The sequence below is a fragment of the Branchiostoma lanceolatum genome, chromosome 9, assembly GCF_035083965.1.
Source record: "Branchiostoma lanceolatum isolate klBraLanc5 chromosome 9, klBraLanc5.hap2, whole genome shotgun sequence".
NCBI classification, from domain to species: Eukaryota; Metazoa; Chordata; class Leptocardii; order Amphioxiformes; family Branchiostomatidae; genus Branchiostoma; species Branchiostoma lanceolatum.
Window position 1 is genome coordinate 6,024,463 of NC_089730.1, and position 17,513 is coordinate 6,041,975.

Consider the following 17,513-nt stretch of genomic DNA (forward strand, 5'->3'; position numbering starts at 1 on the left):
AAGTTTGCATGGTTTTTATTTTGCGCTAAGGCAAAAATCGAGTGTTTGTGGTGGCTTTAAGTTTGCGGCAGTGCTACATGTATATAGTCATACTGCTACAGTATTGGACAAAATGTTTGCGGTGGTTTGAAGTTCGTGTTGAAATATCTCTGCGAAAACTGTACATGTGAACATAAAACCACCGCGAACATTTCTGCATTTACAGTATTGTCCAGTAAGATTATAACGAACATGCTCTATTGGGAATAGCCATCATTCTAACACAACGACCGCAAAAAAGCTGACAACCGTAACGTTTTATTACACCATCCATGTTGGTCCTATTCTTCGAAGGCGGGAGATGTCATCACCTAGCAGTGGTGGAAATACTTTTTTCCAGTGTTCTGCAATATTGCAGAATGTCAAAATTTTGTTCTGCAATTTGAAAATACTTTCTGCAAATACACAAACCTCCATTGTACAACCTTCTCAACCTAATAATGCCTATACTTACATCATATCTAGCTTTGCAACATTGCTGTAACTGTTCTTTATTCTCACACTCCATCTTTAATTTTTACTAACAAATTTTGAAACAGGAAAAAAATACCGTGTGTGAAAAATAATTCAAATGAAAAGCGAGTTTACTTTATCGAAATGCAACAGCAAAAGCGTATTCATTCAATCAATCAAATCAAATTACTTTATTTTATAATGTTGTTCTGATAAGGAAGAAAAAGGACATCATATCCTTGCAGGGAATAATTGTACCGTTATTAGATTGCACAACCTGTGATAAAAATCAGTCACGGCCCACGGAAAAGGCAAAATTTCACTTTTTCATCATTCTGCAAAATTGCAGATTGTTTAATTTTTCTTCTGCAATCTTTAAAATCTTTCTGCAAATTGCAGAAAACAGGTGGTTATTTCGAACACTGCCTAGTTTTGGTCTTTATTGGTTCATGAAATAACAACGAGCTTCGATGTCTCCGTAGGGAAGTGAGCAATGTAGGGCGGGGTCATATTTGACACGACCTTTGTAAGGAGGGCAAATTAAGTGAGATTCCATGTAGGGGTCAATCCGAGGTCAATGGTAGGGGGAGGATAATAGCCAGCTTTTATATAGACGTAATATCGGTATGAAATATACTACACACAGGGGAATTATTTGCATGCGGTTCACATTATTAGGGCTGTGAGGCTGAATAAATTGAAACACTTGTTGACACCATTTTTTTATACTGTAAATGCATTTGAGTTTGTGTGGTTTTAATTTCGTGCTAAGGCCACACCATTTTAATTTCTTTACGGAATTTTAAAAAAAATGCTAGATTGGAAAATCAACAGGAAAACCAAATGTCAGAGGAAAGTTTGTACTTTGGTGCACACAATTTCAGGGAGTGAACAGGGTCAGGTGCAAGTTTTCACCCCAGCCTTCTTTTTTCATTATTTTTTTTGGCTTAAATTTAAAAAAAAATCCGTTAACCAAGAAATTAGATTAGTGTGGTCTAATAAGGGGAAAATGGAGTGTTTATAGTGGTTTTAGATTTGCGGCAGTGCTTAAGTAACATACTGCTGCAGTATTGGACAAAAATGTACGCAGTGGAGTTAAGTTTTAAGTGCCTACTTAGTCATTTAAAGTCATCTGGGCCAGCTAACTGTTGAGTTTGAAAAAGTAATGTCAACAAAGTTATACTGTAAATGCAGAAATGTTTGCAGTGGTTTTATGTTGGCGGTTTTCGTTGCGACCGTTTCACCGTAAACATTTTTATCCAATACTGTAGCAGTATGTGACTATAGCGCTGCCGCGAACTTAAAACCACCGCGAACACTCCATTTCCACCTTAGCACGAAATAAAAACCATTGCAAACTTAAATGCATTTACAGTATTCTGCTTGGATGCGTTCAGAGAAGCGGACTGGAGCTAGGTTGTAATGGGGAGTGGTTAAAAGCAAAGTGGTGGGAAGGTACTTAATTTGCAACAGGGTCCATAACTACTGTACCTGTACTTGAAATATTTCAGGTACACGGCCTAAGTACACATTTCCGAGAAAACCCCATTTGTCTACTGCTATCTTGGTTCAACATCTCCAAAGAGACACCTGACAAATTTCTCGCCTAGATGATACGAACGGTCGTGTCAGCGCTGTGACATTTGCCCACTCTTAACGTCCGTACCCCCGTGTTTCAACTGCGTACAGCTATCAATTATGTAACGGTGTATCCAGGAGAGGAAGCATGCCTTAAGGGCACAGTGCGTAGAATCATTAGGATGGAATGAACATTCTAAATCATGTCAAACTTAATGTTTGTAGAGCAAGCGTTCAGTTTGACATGATTTGTTTCTGTTGCGCTGTCCTTTAAGATTTGTCGTTTTGTGTCAGGTTTGATTTGTTCTTTTAGTTGACTGTTTGCCTAGGGAATACTTAATTCAGTCACTTCTACTTTGTAGATTTAGACTGCAATGTAATGTATTGGATGCAACAGTGTATCACATCATGTCCGACTTAATAGAATGATAGATGGATACTTAGGAACATTGTGAAAATATCCGTGCATTCTATTTGTAGTAGCATGTATAATCTAATAGAATTAGTATAACTTCAAGACACGTATTTGAATAGTTACGCATCCCCTCCTTGTTACAATGCTTTTTTTAAGGAAGATACATGTAGGGTGTTCTAAAGTTTTTTAAATTAATTTATTCACAAACATAGACTTGAAGATTTTACTGTCTTTGTGGTTTAGCTCTGTGGTGTTATGTTTTCCTTACTTGTCCAAAAATGGTAGAAATCACATTTGTTACATTATTGCTTTGCAAAAATTGTGATTATATTCCATCTTGTTGGACATTAACATTTGTATGAGACCAATCTTATTTCCGTCCTGGAAGATGAGATTGCGTGGTAGTGCAATGGTTAGCGATCTTGCCTCTGGAACTAGAAGCCGCAAGTTCGATCTCGGCCATGTCGCTCACCAGGCATGCATGCTACCGGAAAGGGTCGCAGTCCTTAGGATGGAACGTTAAGCTTTGGTCCAAATGTTCATATTGTGCTTGTCGAAATGAGCTAGGGGAATTTCCCTGGTACAATGAACCTGTAAATACTGTACATAGCATCTGTCTTCTCTCTCATGACCAGTGGAAGATTAGTGCTTCAGCGAGCTAAACTGGATCGAGATCATTTTCCTTTCCTTTCCAACAACTTGTCCCTGGCCTTTCTACCCGCCTGATTGCACCAAGTAATGCAGCTTGTGTCTTGAATTTCCGCACAAGAACGTTTCAAGGCATTTTTGATTACAAGTCATCAAAGAGCTCGTGCCCGGAATCGGCAGTGATTCATAAACAATGCTTTTCTATTGATTAATTTGGACATGCGTGTGATAGAATTATCAACGACCTGGGATTGGATATTCGGGAAAATGGATGTATTGAGTGACACCTTTTTTTTTCTTAGATCTTTCATTTGCTGAATTTATCTGAATACCATTGGTGTCGGTGTGGCGTAACGGTTAGAGTGTTGGACTCAGAACCAATAGGTCCTGGGTTCGATACTCACCATGCCCCGACATTGTGCCCTTGGGGAAATGCACTTTACACTGCATTCCCTGACGGTGGGGTGATGCCCACCGAGCCACTTTGGCTAATGTCAAAATGTGTGCCAAAAACACACTACGGATTTTGTGTGCCGTAATTTTTTTAATCTTAATACCATGCATCACTTCACCTTGAAACCACACCCATTTTTTCTCGGTTCTCTTAAATTCTTAAGTATCAAATTCATCAACATGAAAATAAAACAGAGGGCTCAGAGTAAAACTTGAATCCGATGGTATTTACTCCTTGACATGTTGTGTACCAAGGTACAGACTTTCCTCTGACACTATGTTTTCGAGTTTACTCCAATACTGGATTCTGACATTTGAATTGGATGTTGTTACAATACTTTTGTAGAGAACACTAAGTTTTCTCAACTGGCGCATTTTGCATTGAACGGTGCGTTTTTTCGGGTGGGTATGACATAAAAACAATACATCAGGGTGTATTTTGCATCACCCTCGGTCCTAGCCTTCTTGCAGGTCGGATAGCCCTTTAGCCTACAGCCATTGGGTTATCCGACCCGCGGTCAGACTGGTACCTTGGGTGATACAGAATACCCGGTGCTGTATTCTCTTTTTACATCCACTCTCCAGTGTAATATCACAAGGATTTGATGAGACCTTACAACATTTATGTCCTCTCCAGTGATTTACTAAAGCTGACATCTCGACAGATGAATATTTAATGGTCTAATTACTTCGCAGCCAAGGAAGCCACTCTCTTGTCTCAGCTCATTTAATCCCCATCTCTTCTATCTATTACCTCATTTATTACTATCCAGAAGAGTGGAACGTTCAAGTCCAAGTTGATTAGGTTTTTGTAAATGATAACCCCGGGTTCTGCCCATCTAGAGCATTAAAAAGTAATTTCGCTCAGTGGATCATGTCTAGTCCATAAACAAGTGATTGGTTGACTTAATCTCGTTGTTGTTATTAAATCTAGATGAGTGGTGGAATGAGGATAGGCTTTCCGAGTGTCTTACAGTTTCCCTCTTGAGAAATCAGGCGCATTTTAGGGTCTAATTCTTTATGTCCAAAACAACATTTTAGCTGATTGAAGGCTTCTTGCTACAGTGTGCTAATGAATCTAGATGGGAGGGTGAATGGTATTTTAATCTTAGATAAATTTGAGTGTTGTTTCCCAAACAGTGCGTTCCTAGACGATATGCTAGAACTACTCATGTTCTTTACATTCCATGAAATTAGAAATAAAATATAACCACATGCCTAAATAAGGACCTCGGGAAAAGTCTAAGGACATTTTCAGGTCATCAACCTACCGTTTTCTGTACATACCATATTTGAAGAATAAGATGATTTTTGAAGGAGAAAACTTTTGAAGATAAGTGCATGTATAGCATGTTTTTGCTACAGACTTAACTTTCTCCTGGCTGCTGAACCCAGAAACCAGCGCAAATTTGGTGCCAAAAAGCTACATTAGCATGCAGGGAGAAGGTTATATCTAGAATCAGTGCTCTCCTTGGTGCTGAAACTGTTGGTAGTTGTGATAGTACTGAAAGTTGTGCTGTTGTAAAACAATTATGAAAGAGGAGCTCTTCTTGGATTTTGAGGCTACTAACTTCAACTTGCTGAAGAATCTGTACCCTATACCCACTGTAAGGTTTGGACCATTGCACACCGGGGCATGCCTCCACTCTTTTTCGAAAGGTGCGGTGGGTGTGGCTCCCCCCAAACACGGAACCTCACATAGCGTGCGTGGGGTGTGGCTCTCCCCAAACACGGGACCTCACATGACTAACCTACAGTTTGTAGGTACTCATTTACACCTGAATCAAGTGAGGAAGGTCTTGTAAAGTGCCTTTTCCAAGGGCACAAGATCGGTGCATGGCAGGATTTGAACCCAAGTCCACTTGGTTCTGGGCCGAACGAACTGCCGTTTTGCTGCACGACCTCACTCAACTGTAACTAACCATGCAAGAAAAATTACTACCAGTATGAGACACCTTTCGACCACACATCCTTCATGCTTCTATTTTCTGTCTGTGGGACTATAATGGTTGCAATGCAGTATGGGTAAGGGTGCAAAGCCTGCCACCTCTGATTGCCTTCTTGTTTCTAATAGTTTTTGATGTACTTTTTGTTTTTGTTCTACAGGTTTGGACTGTCCCAAAAGCCAGTCTACATCAACATTGTAAGAAAGCCGCTGGACAGACTGGTATCCTACTACTACTTTGTCAGGTGGGGAGACGACTTCAGGCCCCACCTCAGACGAAACAAGCACGGGGATAGTAAGGTAAGCGATCATTATATCTATGGCCACACCACAGTTTGAAATAGAAATGTAGCTAGCGGTCAAGATTAAAACTGAAAGCTAGAAGGAAAACTTGCATCTTACAAAATGTTCAATTGTATATAGTCATTCCCTAAAACTGTTTGCACCAAGGCAAAGCCCTAAGACTCTGTTGTCATGGTAATATTTCAATTTACCATTATTTTGTAAAATCCAAGAAGCAACAAATAAGATTGGTGTGGCCTATTTAGTTTTGCCACATTGTAGAATGATTGACTTTACAGGTGACTATCACCTTTTCAAGATATCAACCCTCTTTTCGGTGAGTGCGGTGGGCTCTTTAACATGCTCGAGTTGTGGCTCTCCTCAAAAACGGGGCATCCAGTCAGTTTTACGTCCCATCCGAGAGGACATCTCGAATTGAAGCTAGGTAATAGGTACCTGAGTCGAGTGAGGAAATATCTAGTTAACAACTCTATCCACAAGACCATCTTGCAATGTGTTCACAGTGGTTCTATTTTCTTGGTATAGAGGCACCATGAGTATTTGTTTTTGTGCATGATACAGTATTTTTTCAATTTCAAACTTTAAATGCTGCCAAACTCCTACCATAAAGTTTAGTCCTCGCAAAATATATTATAAGTAAAGTTTTTGTTTTGTTTTGGCTTGGAGAACTTTGCATTATTATATTAAAAGGTCATTTATATTGTTCAAAACTTTCAACATGGCAATTGTTCCAGGCCAGTAGAAGCACTGATCGGGCCAGTTCGCATCAGTATTTACTTCCCCACTTGTATCCTCACCATTGTACATGTATAATAACTTGACAGTTTGCTAGGTTGCCTGTCTGTACATACAAACCTCTAAAGGCATTTCTACATCGAATTGTTGCAATTGTTGGAATGTTTTGACATTTGGGCCAGTGAAAAAAAGGCCAATGGAAATTACAGGTTAATCTTTCAGATCTTGTTGAAACCCTGTTTAAGAAGGATGTTGCAACATGAAGTTAATTGTGTTGGAAATCCCCCCAACCCCCCGATCTCATACTTTAAACTCTTAATGTTCACTGGCAGAATGCGATAACCTTTGTCAGTGCTTAGAATCTGAAGCAACAGACACATATCAGCATACCACGATGTGTTAACGAAATCCCCACGTAAGCCTGTGTCTATCTGGAATAGCGGTGTTGAAATGTCATCTCTCCGCGTGAAACGTAGCCTTCAGAACCATCACTCTCAAGAAAAAGTAGCTCGTAATTTGTCAACTGACCCCTTTCTCACCTCGCTTTCTTGGCCTTCCATTGACCTATCCAGGGCGATCATTGGGGAAATGGTTTTCCAATCATCTTGCCAAAACTTAGAATGACAGAAATTGCACCATGCCTGTTTCCCCAATCTGTTCTGTGACCTAGCGCGAACCCTTTTGAATCGTGCTATAACTGTATGTGAAAGGCATGGCTGTCTGTCACAGTTTGCTGAGCAAAATGCGTGTACGCTTTCTCGTCGTGTGCAGATCTCGACATGATACATGGTAGATGGCTGCCAGGTTCTGTGAATCTTGTAATGTTTGCGGCAGTTTTATTTTTTGTGGTACATTCTCTTCACTGCAAATTCTGGAGATTGTGAATTATCCAAGAATAAACTTAAGGCACTAGCAAGAGAGAGGTGTGGGTTTTTGTAAATTTCGATAAACATTTCTTGTATATGCGCCGTCATTCTGGAATATTCCATATTCTACGCTGAGTAATTAATCCGAGTTGAAGGCCATGTTCGCAGGTAATTCGCTCGTCAACCCCTCAAAGAAACGTGAAATTCAAACCGATTTTTCAGTTATCAGTTGTTGGAGATTACGAACTTTGAGAAATATGGTGACCTAGCTGTTTTTAGGATACGCACTTAGTCCATTGTTATTGGTCCTTTTCATATACGGGCACTTACGCATAGCGCCGTAACGTGTCGGCATTAGGAGTATGTCGGAATTACGAGCCCTGCCGTTACTACATTAACCATTATTCACCATTTTCAAAATTTAAACCACAAATTCAAAACACTGCAAAAATCCCCGTTCCCCTCAGCCGCAAAACCAAGTCCCCACGAAACATAGTGATTTACAGTAACACATTGTGACTACAGGGTAAAGTCTTGGAATAGATGCACAGAACAAGTTCACATGTATAAGCCACTTAGATAATACATACATATACAGCTTCTTTGATCGTAACTGGTACAGACAAATGCACTTAATATTGCTTGCAAGGTGTAAGTAAGTAGATCATGTGGAATGTATTGTTGGTAATGTAATGATCATGGACCTGAGAAGCAAAGGCTGTCTCAGATGACAGTTTCAATTCATTTTTGAAATTTTCTTATAGTATTTGAAAGCACGTAATGCCTATAGGTATGTAGTTTTCTTTCCGGTGCAATATCCTAGCGGATAGAGACCTCCCTTTGCATTTGGAAAGTCGCCGGCTCAAACTTAAGCAGGGCCATGCCAAGAAGACTGTAGCAATACTATTCTTTGAAACGCAAACTCAAAACTGCCACGAACACTCCATTTCCTCCCTAGCGCAAAATTAAATCCCCGCAGACATTACTGCATTTACAGTATGCAGAAAGGTTTTGGAAAGGATTGGAAATTGAAATCCTCTCCCTCTTTGTATTCTATTTCTTCTCAAAAGTTTTGGAGAAGTTAGCTCTGAATATGATCTTTCAAATATTTCAATAAAATTCTATAAGAAAGTCCCATGAAGAATTACAACTTATCTTTTCAATCATTTTTTAAAATCATTTTTCTTAAAAAAGCTATTGCCAAATCTGTCATTGTCAACAGCACCGCTATACATCTGTACCTTTGGACGAATTTATGGACATGTCAAATTTCCATATCTAGGTCAATGTAAGCCTGAGTATTATATGAAATTGAATGGAAAATTGGATCTCAGGCCTTATTTCCTCATCCAATATAGATCAGTCATCATATTCTAGATAACGATTTGTCATTTCCTGATGCAACATCGATGGCTCGTTGGTCTACTAGATGATAATAGACGGTGGAGTATTTTTGTGTAAAATTGTCTTTTTATTTATCTGTCAAACATGATTGATCACTCATCTTTGCTGCCATTGAGACTTAATTGTGTTGATTCTACAGTAGAAGGTTAAGATATCTAGAATCGGTGCTCTCCCTAGTGCTGAAACTGTTGGCTGTTGTGGTATTACTGAAAGTTGTGCTGTTGTAAGACAAATTTTGATCATAAGGAAAGAAGAGCTCAACTGTTTCTACCCGGGCTCGAAATTTAATTTTGGAAATAGGTGCACTAGTGCACCCGACCAAAAGATGTGTTGCACAGGAAGAATATTGGGTGCATCACATAGAAGAAAGTTGAATGTCAGCACAATATGATTGTAAAGTTTAACACTACTGCCTCTCTTGAGAACTTCAATCTGTAATTCTGTAGCTATCTTCAAAATTTCAAATAAGTTATACCAAGAAAAGGTTACATTGCGTTTTCTGATACTTACATTTTCAAAACATATTCAGTTTACTAGTGTACAAGTACCTTTACCCTATAGCCTACAAAAATATCTAGGTGCACTGGTGCACCCACAGTCAAAAATAAGGTGCGCAGCTCCAATTGTGGGTGCACATTTGTATCCATTCAAGTGTTCAAGACATTCTTGAGAAGGCCTTGCTTGATGACACTATTTTTTAATGTAGTGGTCTTACAGTACCAGTGGAATTATGAGTTTTAGTCAAATTTTCTATGGAATACTTCTGACGTAATGTTTAAACATTACGTCAAAAGTATTCCATAGAAAATTTGACGGCTTTTGTTTAGGAGGAGTTACCAGTATTGTTTCAACTTCAATTTAAGTTCTTAAAGGCAACTGAAGCAATATAAGGGCCAAAAAATCGGATTTCGAACGTCAATTTATTTTGTAATTTCTATACATGATAAGTTAAAACAACACTATCACAATGTACATGTATAGCGATGTCCATGTGAAAACTCACTGAAAATCGTTGACGGGTTTTTGTAGGCTCAGGAAATAAAGGGATCATCAAACAGCATGTTTTAAAATGGCTTTGAAATGCTCAGTAAATATGAAGTTATTACGGAAATATGCTAAACAGTGTTAGTAAATGTCACTAGCAAAAACATTTCAGCATTTTTTTCTATTTCCATTTTTTGGCCCTATATTGCTTTGTTTGCCTTTAAAATTCTTAGTCTTGGAAAGTCCTAGTAATTTCCAATTTAGCAATGTCTCTGGCAATTTTCCTGCTGTTTCTAAATCGCTGTAAGGTCAAGTTCAAACGATTCATTTTAAATGTATCTTGAATGGATCCAGGGGCACCAATCGATATTGCTCGGTCATTACTTATTTTGTAATTGACTAATTGAGGTCACTGCAAGAATACTGGCCTTTTGCTCATTTGCAGTTTAGGGCACATCATTTACAGTTTTGAACTTTTTTTTACCAATGGAAATCATTCGCAATTCACATTAACTTCTTGTTCAGATTCACAGTAATTCCACCAGATAAGTTGTAATTTTGTTACCCCCAACTGTATTCTTGTACACGCTAGCAACTCAGTGAGCTTATGCTACATTGTATGGACACATATCCAAACCGAAACGGTAAACCCGGCGGGTAGTTTCTGGCTGTCTTTTGGGTGGGGGGACTTTTGTAACAGTCACCATCACAAACTAGGTTTTTTTTTTGCAGTTTGATGTTGCCCTACCAGGCCTTCCTTTGTTACAGTTGCCAAAAACATTATTGGTTTATCACTTTTTTATCATGCCTTCCCAATTCCAAAGTTACGTACAACAAATAATGTATCTAATAGATGTTTATAATAAACAAATGCCTTTGGGATGAGAGTAATAATAAAAGCAATAAAAGGCTGCTACTAATTAAAATCCCAGAGTTTCTCACTATGGAGCAATCATGGATCAGGATGTGTACTCATAATTTATAACCGTAGGCTATCAATAACACTGACACAATATTTTTTCCTACATATTTTTACTGGTATTTGGATGATGTATGAAATAACATTCACGAGACATATCATAATAAACACCTTCACTGCTTTGCCATCAAACTGGTAACCATTTACTATGATTTCGAAACCTCTTCAATTCATAAGTTTGGTATTTTTTTTAAACAAACTCTACATTCTTTGAGTTTTGTGTACATGTGCTATTAACCAGGGGTTTTCTTAGAAAAAAATTACTAGAGGGAACATTGTGAAGGAGCGGAGCGACTATGCAGGGAGATGGAAACCCCCTTTCAAAGTGTGGAGGTTTAGAGAACTGTAAGTTAAAGCGGCATTCTAAGGCTTTCTGAGGGGCAAAAGTTGAAGACTGTGGCCACATGTGACCTAGAAGCATCCCTGGTCAATCAGAATTTTATGCATGTCAGAGGATCTGCTCCCTAGGGTAAGGGGTAGCATGGTCAGGGCATGGGGCCGCAGCGCCCCTGTTCCCCTGTTTAGATGAACCCTTGGTTACCATCATTGGTGCAGGATCAGGGTGCAAGCAGATATTGGAAACATCTGCAATCTTCAATTTTACGTATTTTGAGCTCTGTATAACTACTTCAATAAGTACTAGAAAAGGTACTCAAAGAATGTAATTCTTTTTCCTAACATCATACAGTACATGTGCTATATTTGCCTCAGCATATTTTCATGAAGTCTTCATGTTTACTTTTATTTCAAGTTATTTCCTTGGATTAGAGTACATCCTTTGAATTCCAATCCATCCCCTCCTCAAGATAGCACTCCAAACAATCTATCTTAGCAACAAACATGGCGCCTTAATTTAGCAGTTCCCCAAAGATGCGTCTATGTCTGTTTGCGAATTGGCTGCTATGGATCTCCAGGCTCCCATGAACGATGTAGCATTTAATGCACAAGGACCAAATCCAATCATGTTACTCCGTCTGCCATTGGTTAAAACCACTCAGGGATTCCGTGTCCCTTTGAACTACATATTCCTAACTCTTATCGTCAGCCGCATCAGTTCTAATGAAGCAATTAAACTTCAGGAAAGGTTTTATACTAAGTGGAATGTTTTTAGTAAAAGGCCCGATTGATTAGATTATCTTTAAGCACACACCCAACTAAACTGTTCTGATATGAAAGTCTTGATTTGTATAATTTTTTGTTGTTGTGATTTTACAGTAAGAATTCACTTTTCTCACCCGCGGACATGATAGAATGAAAATGAGGCCAATGTGGCAAACATTAGACCGATCCTAACTGTCCGTCACAATTATCATTTGAACCAATGATAAAGTGATAATTAGAGAATCGACCAATGAGGAAGTGGCTGCATATCCGTGAAATATATGCATTTCTATGTTTTTATTTTGTATTTCTACATTTTGACGGAGGAGGGTGGGACTATGGGATTTTTCAACGTGGCTCTAAATTTCTGCATCTTTTTTTCATGCATTACACTAGTTGTAATATTGATGATTGGATATAATATTTTAAAACTTAGCTGGATTTGGGAAGAAAAATAAATCAATTAATGATCTTTATTTGTTTGCCACATTGGCCTCGTTTTCATTCTATCATGTCTACCGCTTAAGAAAGGTTTATGTTTGTATTATCTACATGATATTTGGGTTAAACATCAGGCTCTGTCCGCGCAGTGTGAAGTTAGACACCTTTTCAATAAATTGGATGATGATTGGTAAGGTTACGTTATGTGACAAAAGATACACACAAGCTGACACAAATACAAACAGTTACATGAACATACAAGATTAATGTACACTCACACAAACACACACCCCACACACACACACAAACTCACACACACAAACACACACACACACACAAATGCATACGCACACTCATACGAACACGTACATATACAGTCACACTGAAATGCACACACACAAATACATTTTACGATAAATTCTTGCACCCACTTGCCCCCACATTTGACTTTCCTTTACCCAGGTGTCCTAAAAAGTTTGACCGTTTTGATGAATTCCACTCCCAGCCTGTTGTGTGCCCCCAGTCAGACTGGCTGCCATGCAAGATGCATTGGTATTCTAAACAAAGGGTGAATGATTGGACTCAATTTGTAGTTAATAACCAGGAAATGACAGGCTATGGGGGTTGCGGGCATTCATCATGTCGGCGGATAATACACCCGTGCTCGCCCATTACGGGGCATTTAGGTTCCCAATGTGACCTTGAAAACGATTGCCATGCAGTTTTATCTCTAAACGTTAGTTTCCATTCAGACGGTAAAGCCCCCTCTCACTGGACTTCGCTGCGTCCTAGATTGAATTTGAGTTAGCTTTGACTTTACAATTCTGGGAGTACCATGCAAAACGTACAAGTAAGACAAAAAATCACACAGAGTGTAAAAAGATATGTTTTTTATCGATGAAATTCGTTTAGCACGGTGTCAAATCACTTGGTCGCAGCGAGGTCAACAACGTGTTGCGGGTCCAGTGAGAGGGGGGCTTAATGGTCTGAAATATCTAGAAGCTGTGCCAGTTTTCAATCGGTTGGAGTCTTTCATTTTTGTCAGTTTTTCTGTTATGGTAAACCATGATACACATACAAATGTATGTACATGTATGTCATACAGTGTGTTCTATACTGCAAATCATCAAATATGTTTGCTGTAAGACTTGTTATATGTACTTTGCAGTTTTGCAGCAAGCTCTCACCACAAACTCGTCACAACAGAAATATGTGCTCAGCAGTTTTGCACAGCAAGCTCTTTATTTTGCTGAAAAGTGTCTCAAACTGATATAAAATGTAAGTTTACACAGGATGGTTGGCTGAAGGGGTTACTGATTTATAAGACTGCGGAAAACATTCTAGAGGAAAATTGCAGTCAGGGACTTGTGATCAGTCTGCTATGGAACATTGTAAGTTGATTGAAAAGTGTGACAATAAAGTGAAGAAAATGTGCAAATATTATATATGGTTTATTTTACCACTGTGTGGCCATATTTGAAAATGATTGCCACGTATAATAGCTACAACTACAAGTTTACCATCATCTTATGGTAGCGTGCGTAGTCCAGTGGTTAGCGATCTTGCCTCTGGAACTAGAAGCCGCGAGGTCGATCCCGGCTGTGTCACTCACCCATCATGCACCCTACCGGTCCAATGTTCACTGTGCTTGTCGAAAAGAGCCAGGGAAATTTTCCCTGTACAATGAACCTGTAAATACTGTACATAGCATCTGTCTTCTCTTTCACGTCCAGTGGAAGATTAGCTCTTCAGTGAGGTAGACTGGATCGAGATCACTTAAAGATCACTTTTTATCTACGTAACAAAGTTATTATCATCAGAAATCCTTGCTTCAGACTTCAAGTTGTAAAATTTGCTAGTAAAGTAACTTTATCTACTTGTCGTTTGTAGCTACTACGCCACTGTAGCTTTATTAAGGTCAGTAGTTATTGGTTCCCCAGTTACTACGATAGCAGTAATTTTTTAGCACGTAAAACTCTTGTCTGCAACATCCTCTCCAGTGGTACATGTAATTGACCAATGGTAACCAGGTTACAGGCACAAGTTTATAGACATCTCCTTATCCTTAAGTACACTGAAGTAGCCGTTTGGCACGCATTCTCTGTTGGTTGCAGAGTTAGGCAAGGAAGAAGGTTAAGGAAGTTATATGGGGCATGCTTGAGTTTGTTACAGACCCTGGTGGGAAAAGGAAACTGATCTTGATTCAGTTTAGCTCAGAGAAGAGCTAATCTTCCACTGGTTGTGACAGAGAAGACAGACGCTATGTACAGTATTTACAGGTTCATTGTACCGGGGAAATTCCCCTAGCTCTTTTTCGACAAGCACAATGAACATTGGACCACTGCTTAACGTCCCGTCCTAAGGACTGGGACCCTTTCGGGTAGCATGCATGTCGGGTGAGCTACACAGCCGGGATCGAACTCGCGGCTTCTAGTTCCAGAGGCAAGATCGCTTACCACTGGACTACGCACGCTAAACATGTTATACATTATATACAGTCAAAACTGCCCAAGTAGACCACTCAGGGGACGCATAGAATCTCAGGTCTATGTGTATACAGGTGGTCACTTTTGGGCAGGATTCTGTTAATGCCTGTGTCTGTTTTAAGAATTATCTAAGGGACCACCAAAAAGTGGTAACATTGACCAATGTAGTCTATGTGTAGGCATTAGGTCACTTGCATGTACAGGTTTGATGGTACAATTTTTTTTTAAATTGCTAAGGCCACACCATTTTAATTTCTTAGTTAACAGAATTTAAAGAAAAATGCTAGGTAAGAAAATCGACAGGAAGACAGAATCTCAGAGGCAAGTTTGTACTTTGGTGCATGGTGCATGCAGCCTTCTGTTTTCATGATTGTTTTTTTTGCTCAAATTTTTAAAAACAATCTGTTAACCAAGAAATTGAATTGGTGTGGCCTATAGACATTTATCAGAAGATTAGGATATTTTATTAGAAATACTTTTTATGGCTCTCCTGGTTCTGAAAACACACTTAATACACATTGCTGGCGTTACTTCTATTTGCCGCACTTATCATACTTTGCACAAAAAGCTGGCGAAACTCCAAAAGTGTTATCATATTCAGACCAGCTACGCTTTACTACCAAATACACAAAGTACATTAAAGACTGCCTAGGGGAAGGGTTAGTGGTAGCAAATCCAATGCTTAAAACCACACCAATTTAAATTCTACTTAATTCACGGACGTTATTCAACGTAATCTAGTGGAGTGGGCTGGCAAAATAAAGATAAAAATGATTTAAAAGCAGGGAATTCTACATGTGATAGAGCCAAATGCTGCAACTATTACATGAGTCACAAATTCAACATACCAAACTGGATATCAATGTTTTGAAACTATGAATTTTTAAATTTTAATCATGCATATTAATGATTGTTTTAAAATCTGTTATAATAGTAACAACTGGAAAGACAGGGACTTTCTCCTTAACTGTTGGTAACCCAATCTTGAGCATTTGGGATTATTTCAAAGATGCTCTTAATAATAAATTTATTGCAAATTCATGCCCATAGGCTACATGTAATTGCATGTTGACAACAATGTCGAAGTACAAACATAAAGTACAAACATAAAGTAAAACATAAGGCATACATGTGATACAAGATCGTACTACATTTGTATATCTATTGTACTAATTGTAGTAAACATGACCATGAAATTAAATTGGTTTAGCCCAAGAGGAAGCAAGTCTTCAACAAAAATGACTTCACCTCCCTGATAAAAGTGACACCTTTTTGGAAAATAAATGGCTGATGAAAATCAAGTTATCAAGTATTATCCGTTAAGTGCTTTTCAGTGCCGTATCCGGAGGCTTTGTTTCAGCGTTAGTGCATTTAGTTTGGCATGAAGGTCACTTCCAGCACGATTCTCCAAGCCGTCAAGTACATGGTAGTAGACAGCTGATCACTCATTGCGCATATGGTTGTACATATGGTTGTACATAGGTAATGAGTAGGGGAGTGAATACTAGACCAGAACAGCACTTTGTCTTGCAATGGTAAAAAAAAACCTATATAATTATTATATATATTTATTATTGGGTAGGCCGAATACTCTCTCTTTGCAGCCAGGGGCTGCGAGGAGCGTACAATTTGCTGTGCTGAATCGCAATGGTCTGGAGCGACTTCCGTTCGGCGCGTAGGTCACCTCAATACGACAATTTCCCCATGTGCGGCCATAGGACTGTAGGTTTTGAACCACTCACACCGGGAAGGACCCCTACTCTATTCGATAAGTACGGTGGGTTCTGTAACGTGCCCGAGGTGTGGCTCTCCTCAAACATGGGACCTCCATTTAACATCCGAGGGAGGTCCCTAACCGAAGCTAGATACTCATTTACACCTGAGTGAAGTGAGAAAAGTCATGTTAAGTGCCTTTCCCAAGGGCACAACGTCGGGGCATATCCCACAATGGGAAAGATTTTGATTACATTGTAACTACCTCAAGGCAGAGCTCGAAAGAGTGAGTGCATGTGCACCATTGTGAATCCAAAATTGTGCACCCTAATTTTTTGCTGTGCACCTAGATAGTTTTGGCTATAGGGTCAAGGTACATGCACTAGTATACAGAATATTCTTGAAATGTAAGTATCAGAATAATCAATATAACCTTTTCTTGTTCTTCATTTGATGTTATACTTGTTAAAAATTTGAAGTTAGCTACAGAATTACAGATTGAAGTTCCCAAGAGAGGCAGTAGTGCTAAACCTTGTAATCATGTTTTGCTGACATGTGGTGCATCCAAAATTCCTTCTGTGCAACTTATTGTTTGGTTGGGTTCACCAGTGCACCTTTTTCCAAAATTGAATTTCCAGCCCTGGTTAGTAACAATTGAGCTCTTCTTTCATTACGATCAAAATTTGTTTTACAACAACACAACTTTCAGCACTACCACAACTACCAACAGTTTCAGCACCGAGGAGAGCACCAATTCTAGCTATCTTAAAGCCCCACTATGTAAGATTTTGGCGCAAAAATTGAAAATATTCTTGTGAACAAATCTCAATGTGAATGACAGGTACTGACATGTACAACCTCTTTTCAGCATATTTTCTTCATTATTTCGTCTATTTTTGGTGTTTGTGAACTCCACAAAAGAGTTGATCAAGCTTGCTATGCAAAGAAACGGTAGGAAACTCTACTTTCT

At 39.0% G+C, this 17,513-nt stretch overlaps 1 protein-coding gene across 3 annotated transcripts in view; it reads left to right on the forward strand.

Annotated features, from left to right (window-relative positions):
- The window catches only part of LOC136442563 (heparan sulfate 2-O-sulfotransferase 1-like), a 109,072-nt gene that overhangs the window by 74,958 nt on the left and 16,601 nt on the right, over nt 1-17,513 (forward strand). For all 3 annotated transcript variants that reach the window (XM_066439477.1, XM_066439478.1, XM_066439479.1), the window contains exon 4: nt 5,693-5,831. In XM_066439477.1, the coding sequence (XP_066295574.1) occupies nt 5,693-5,831 (139 nt within the window). The remainder of the gene's footprint in view (nt 1-5,692; nt 5,832-17,513) is intronic.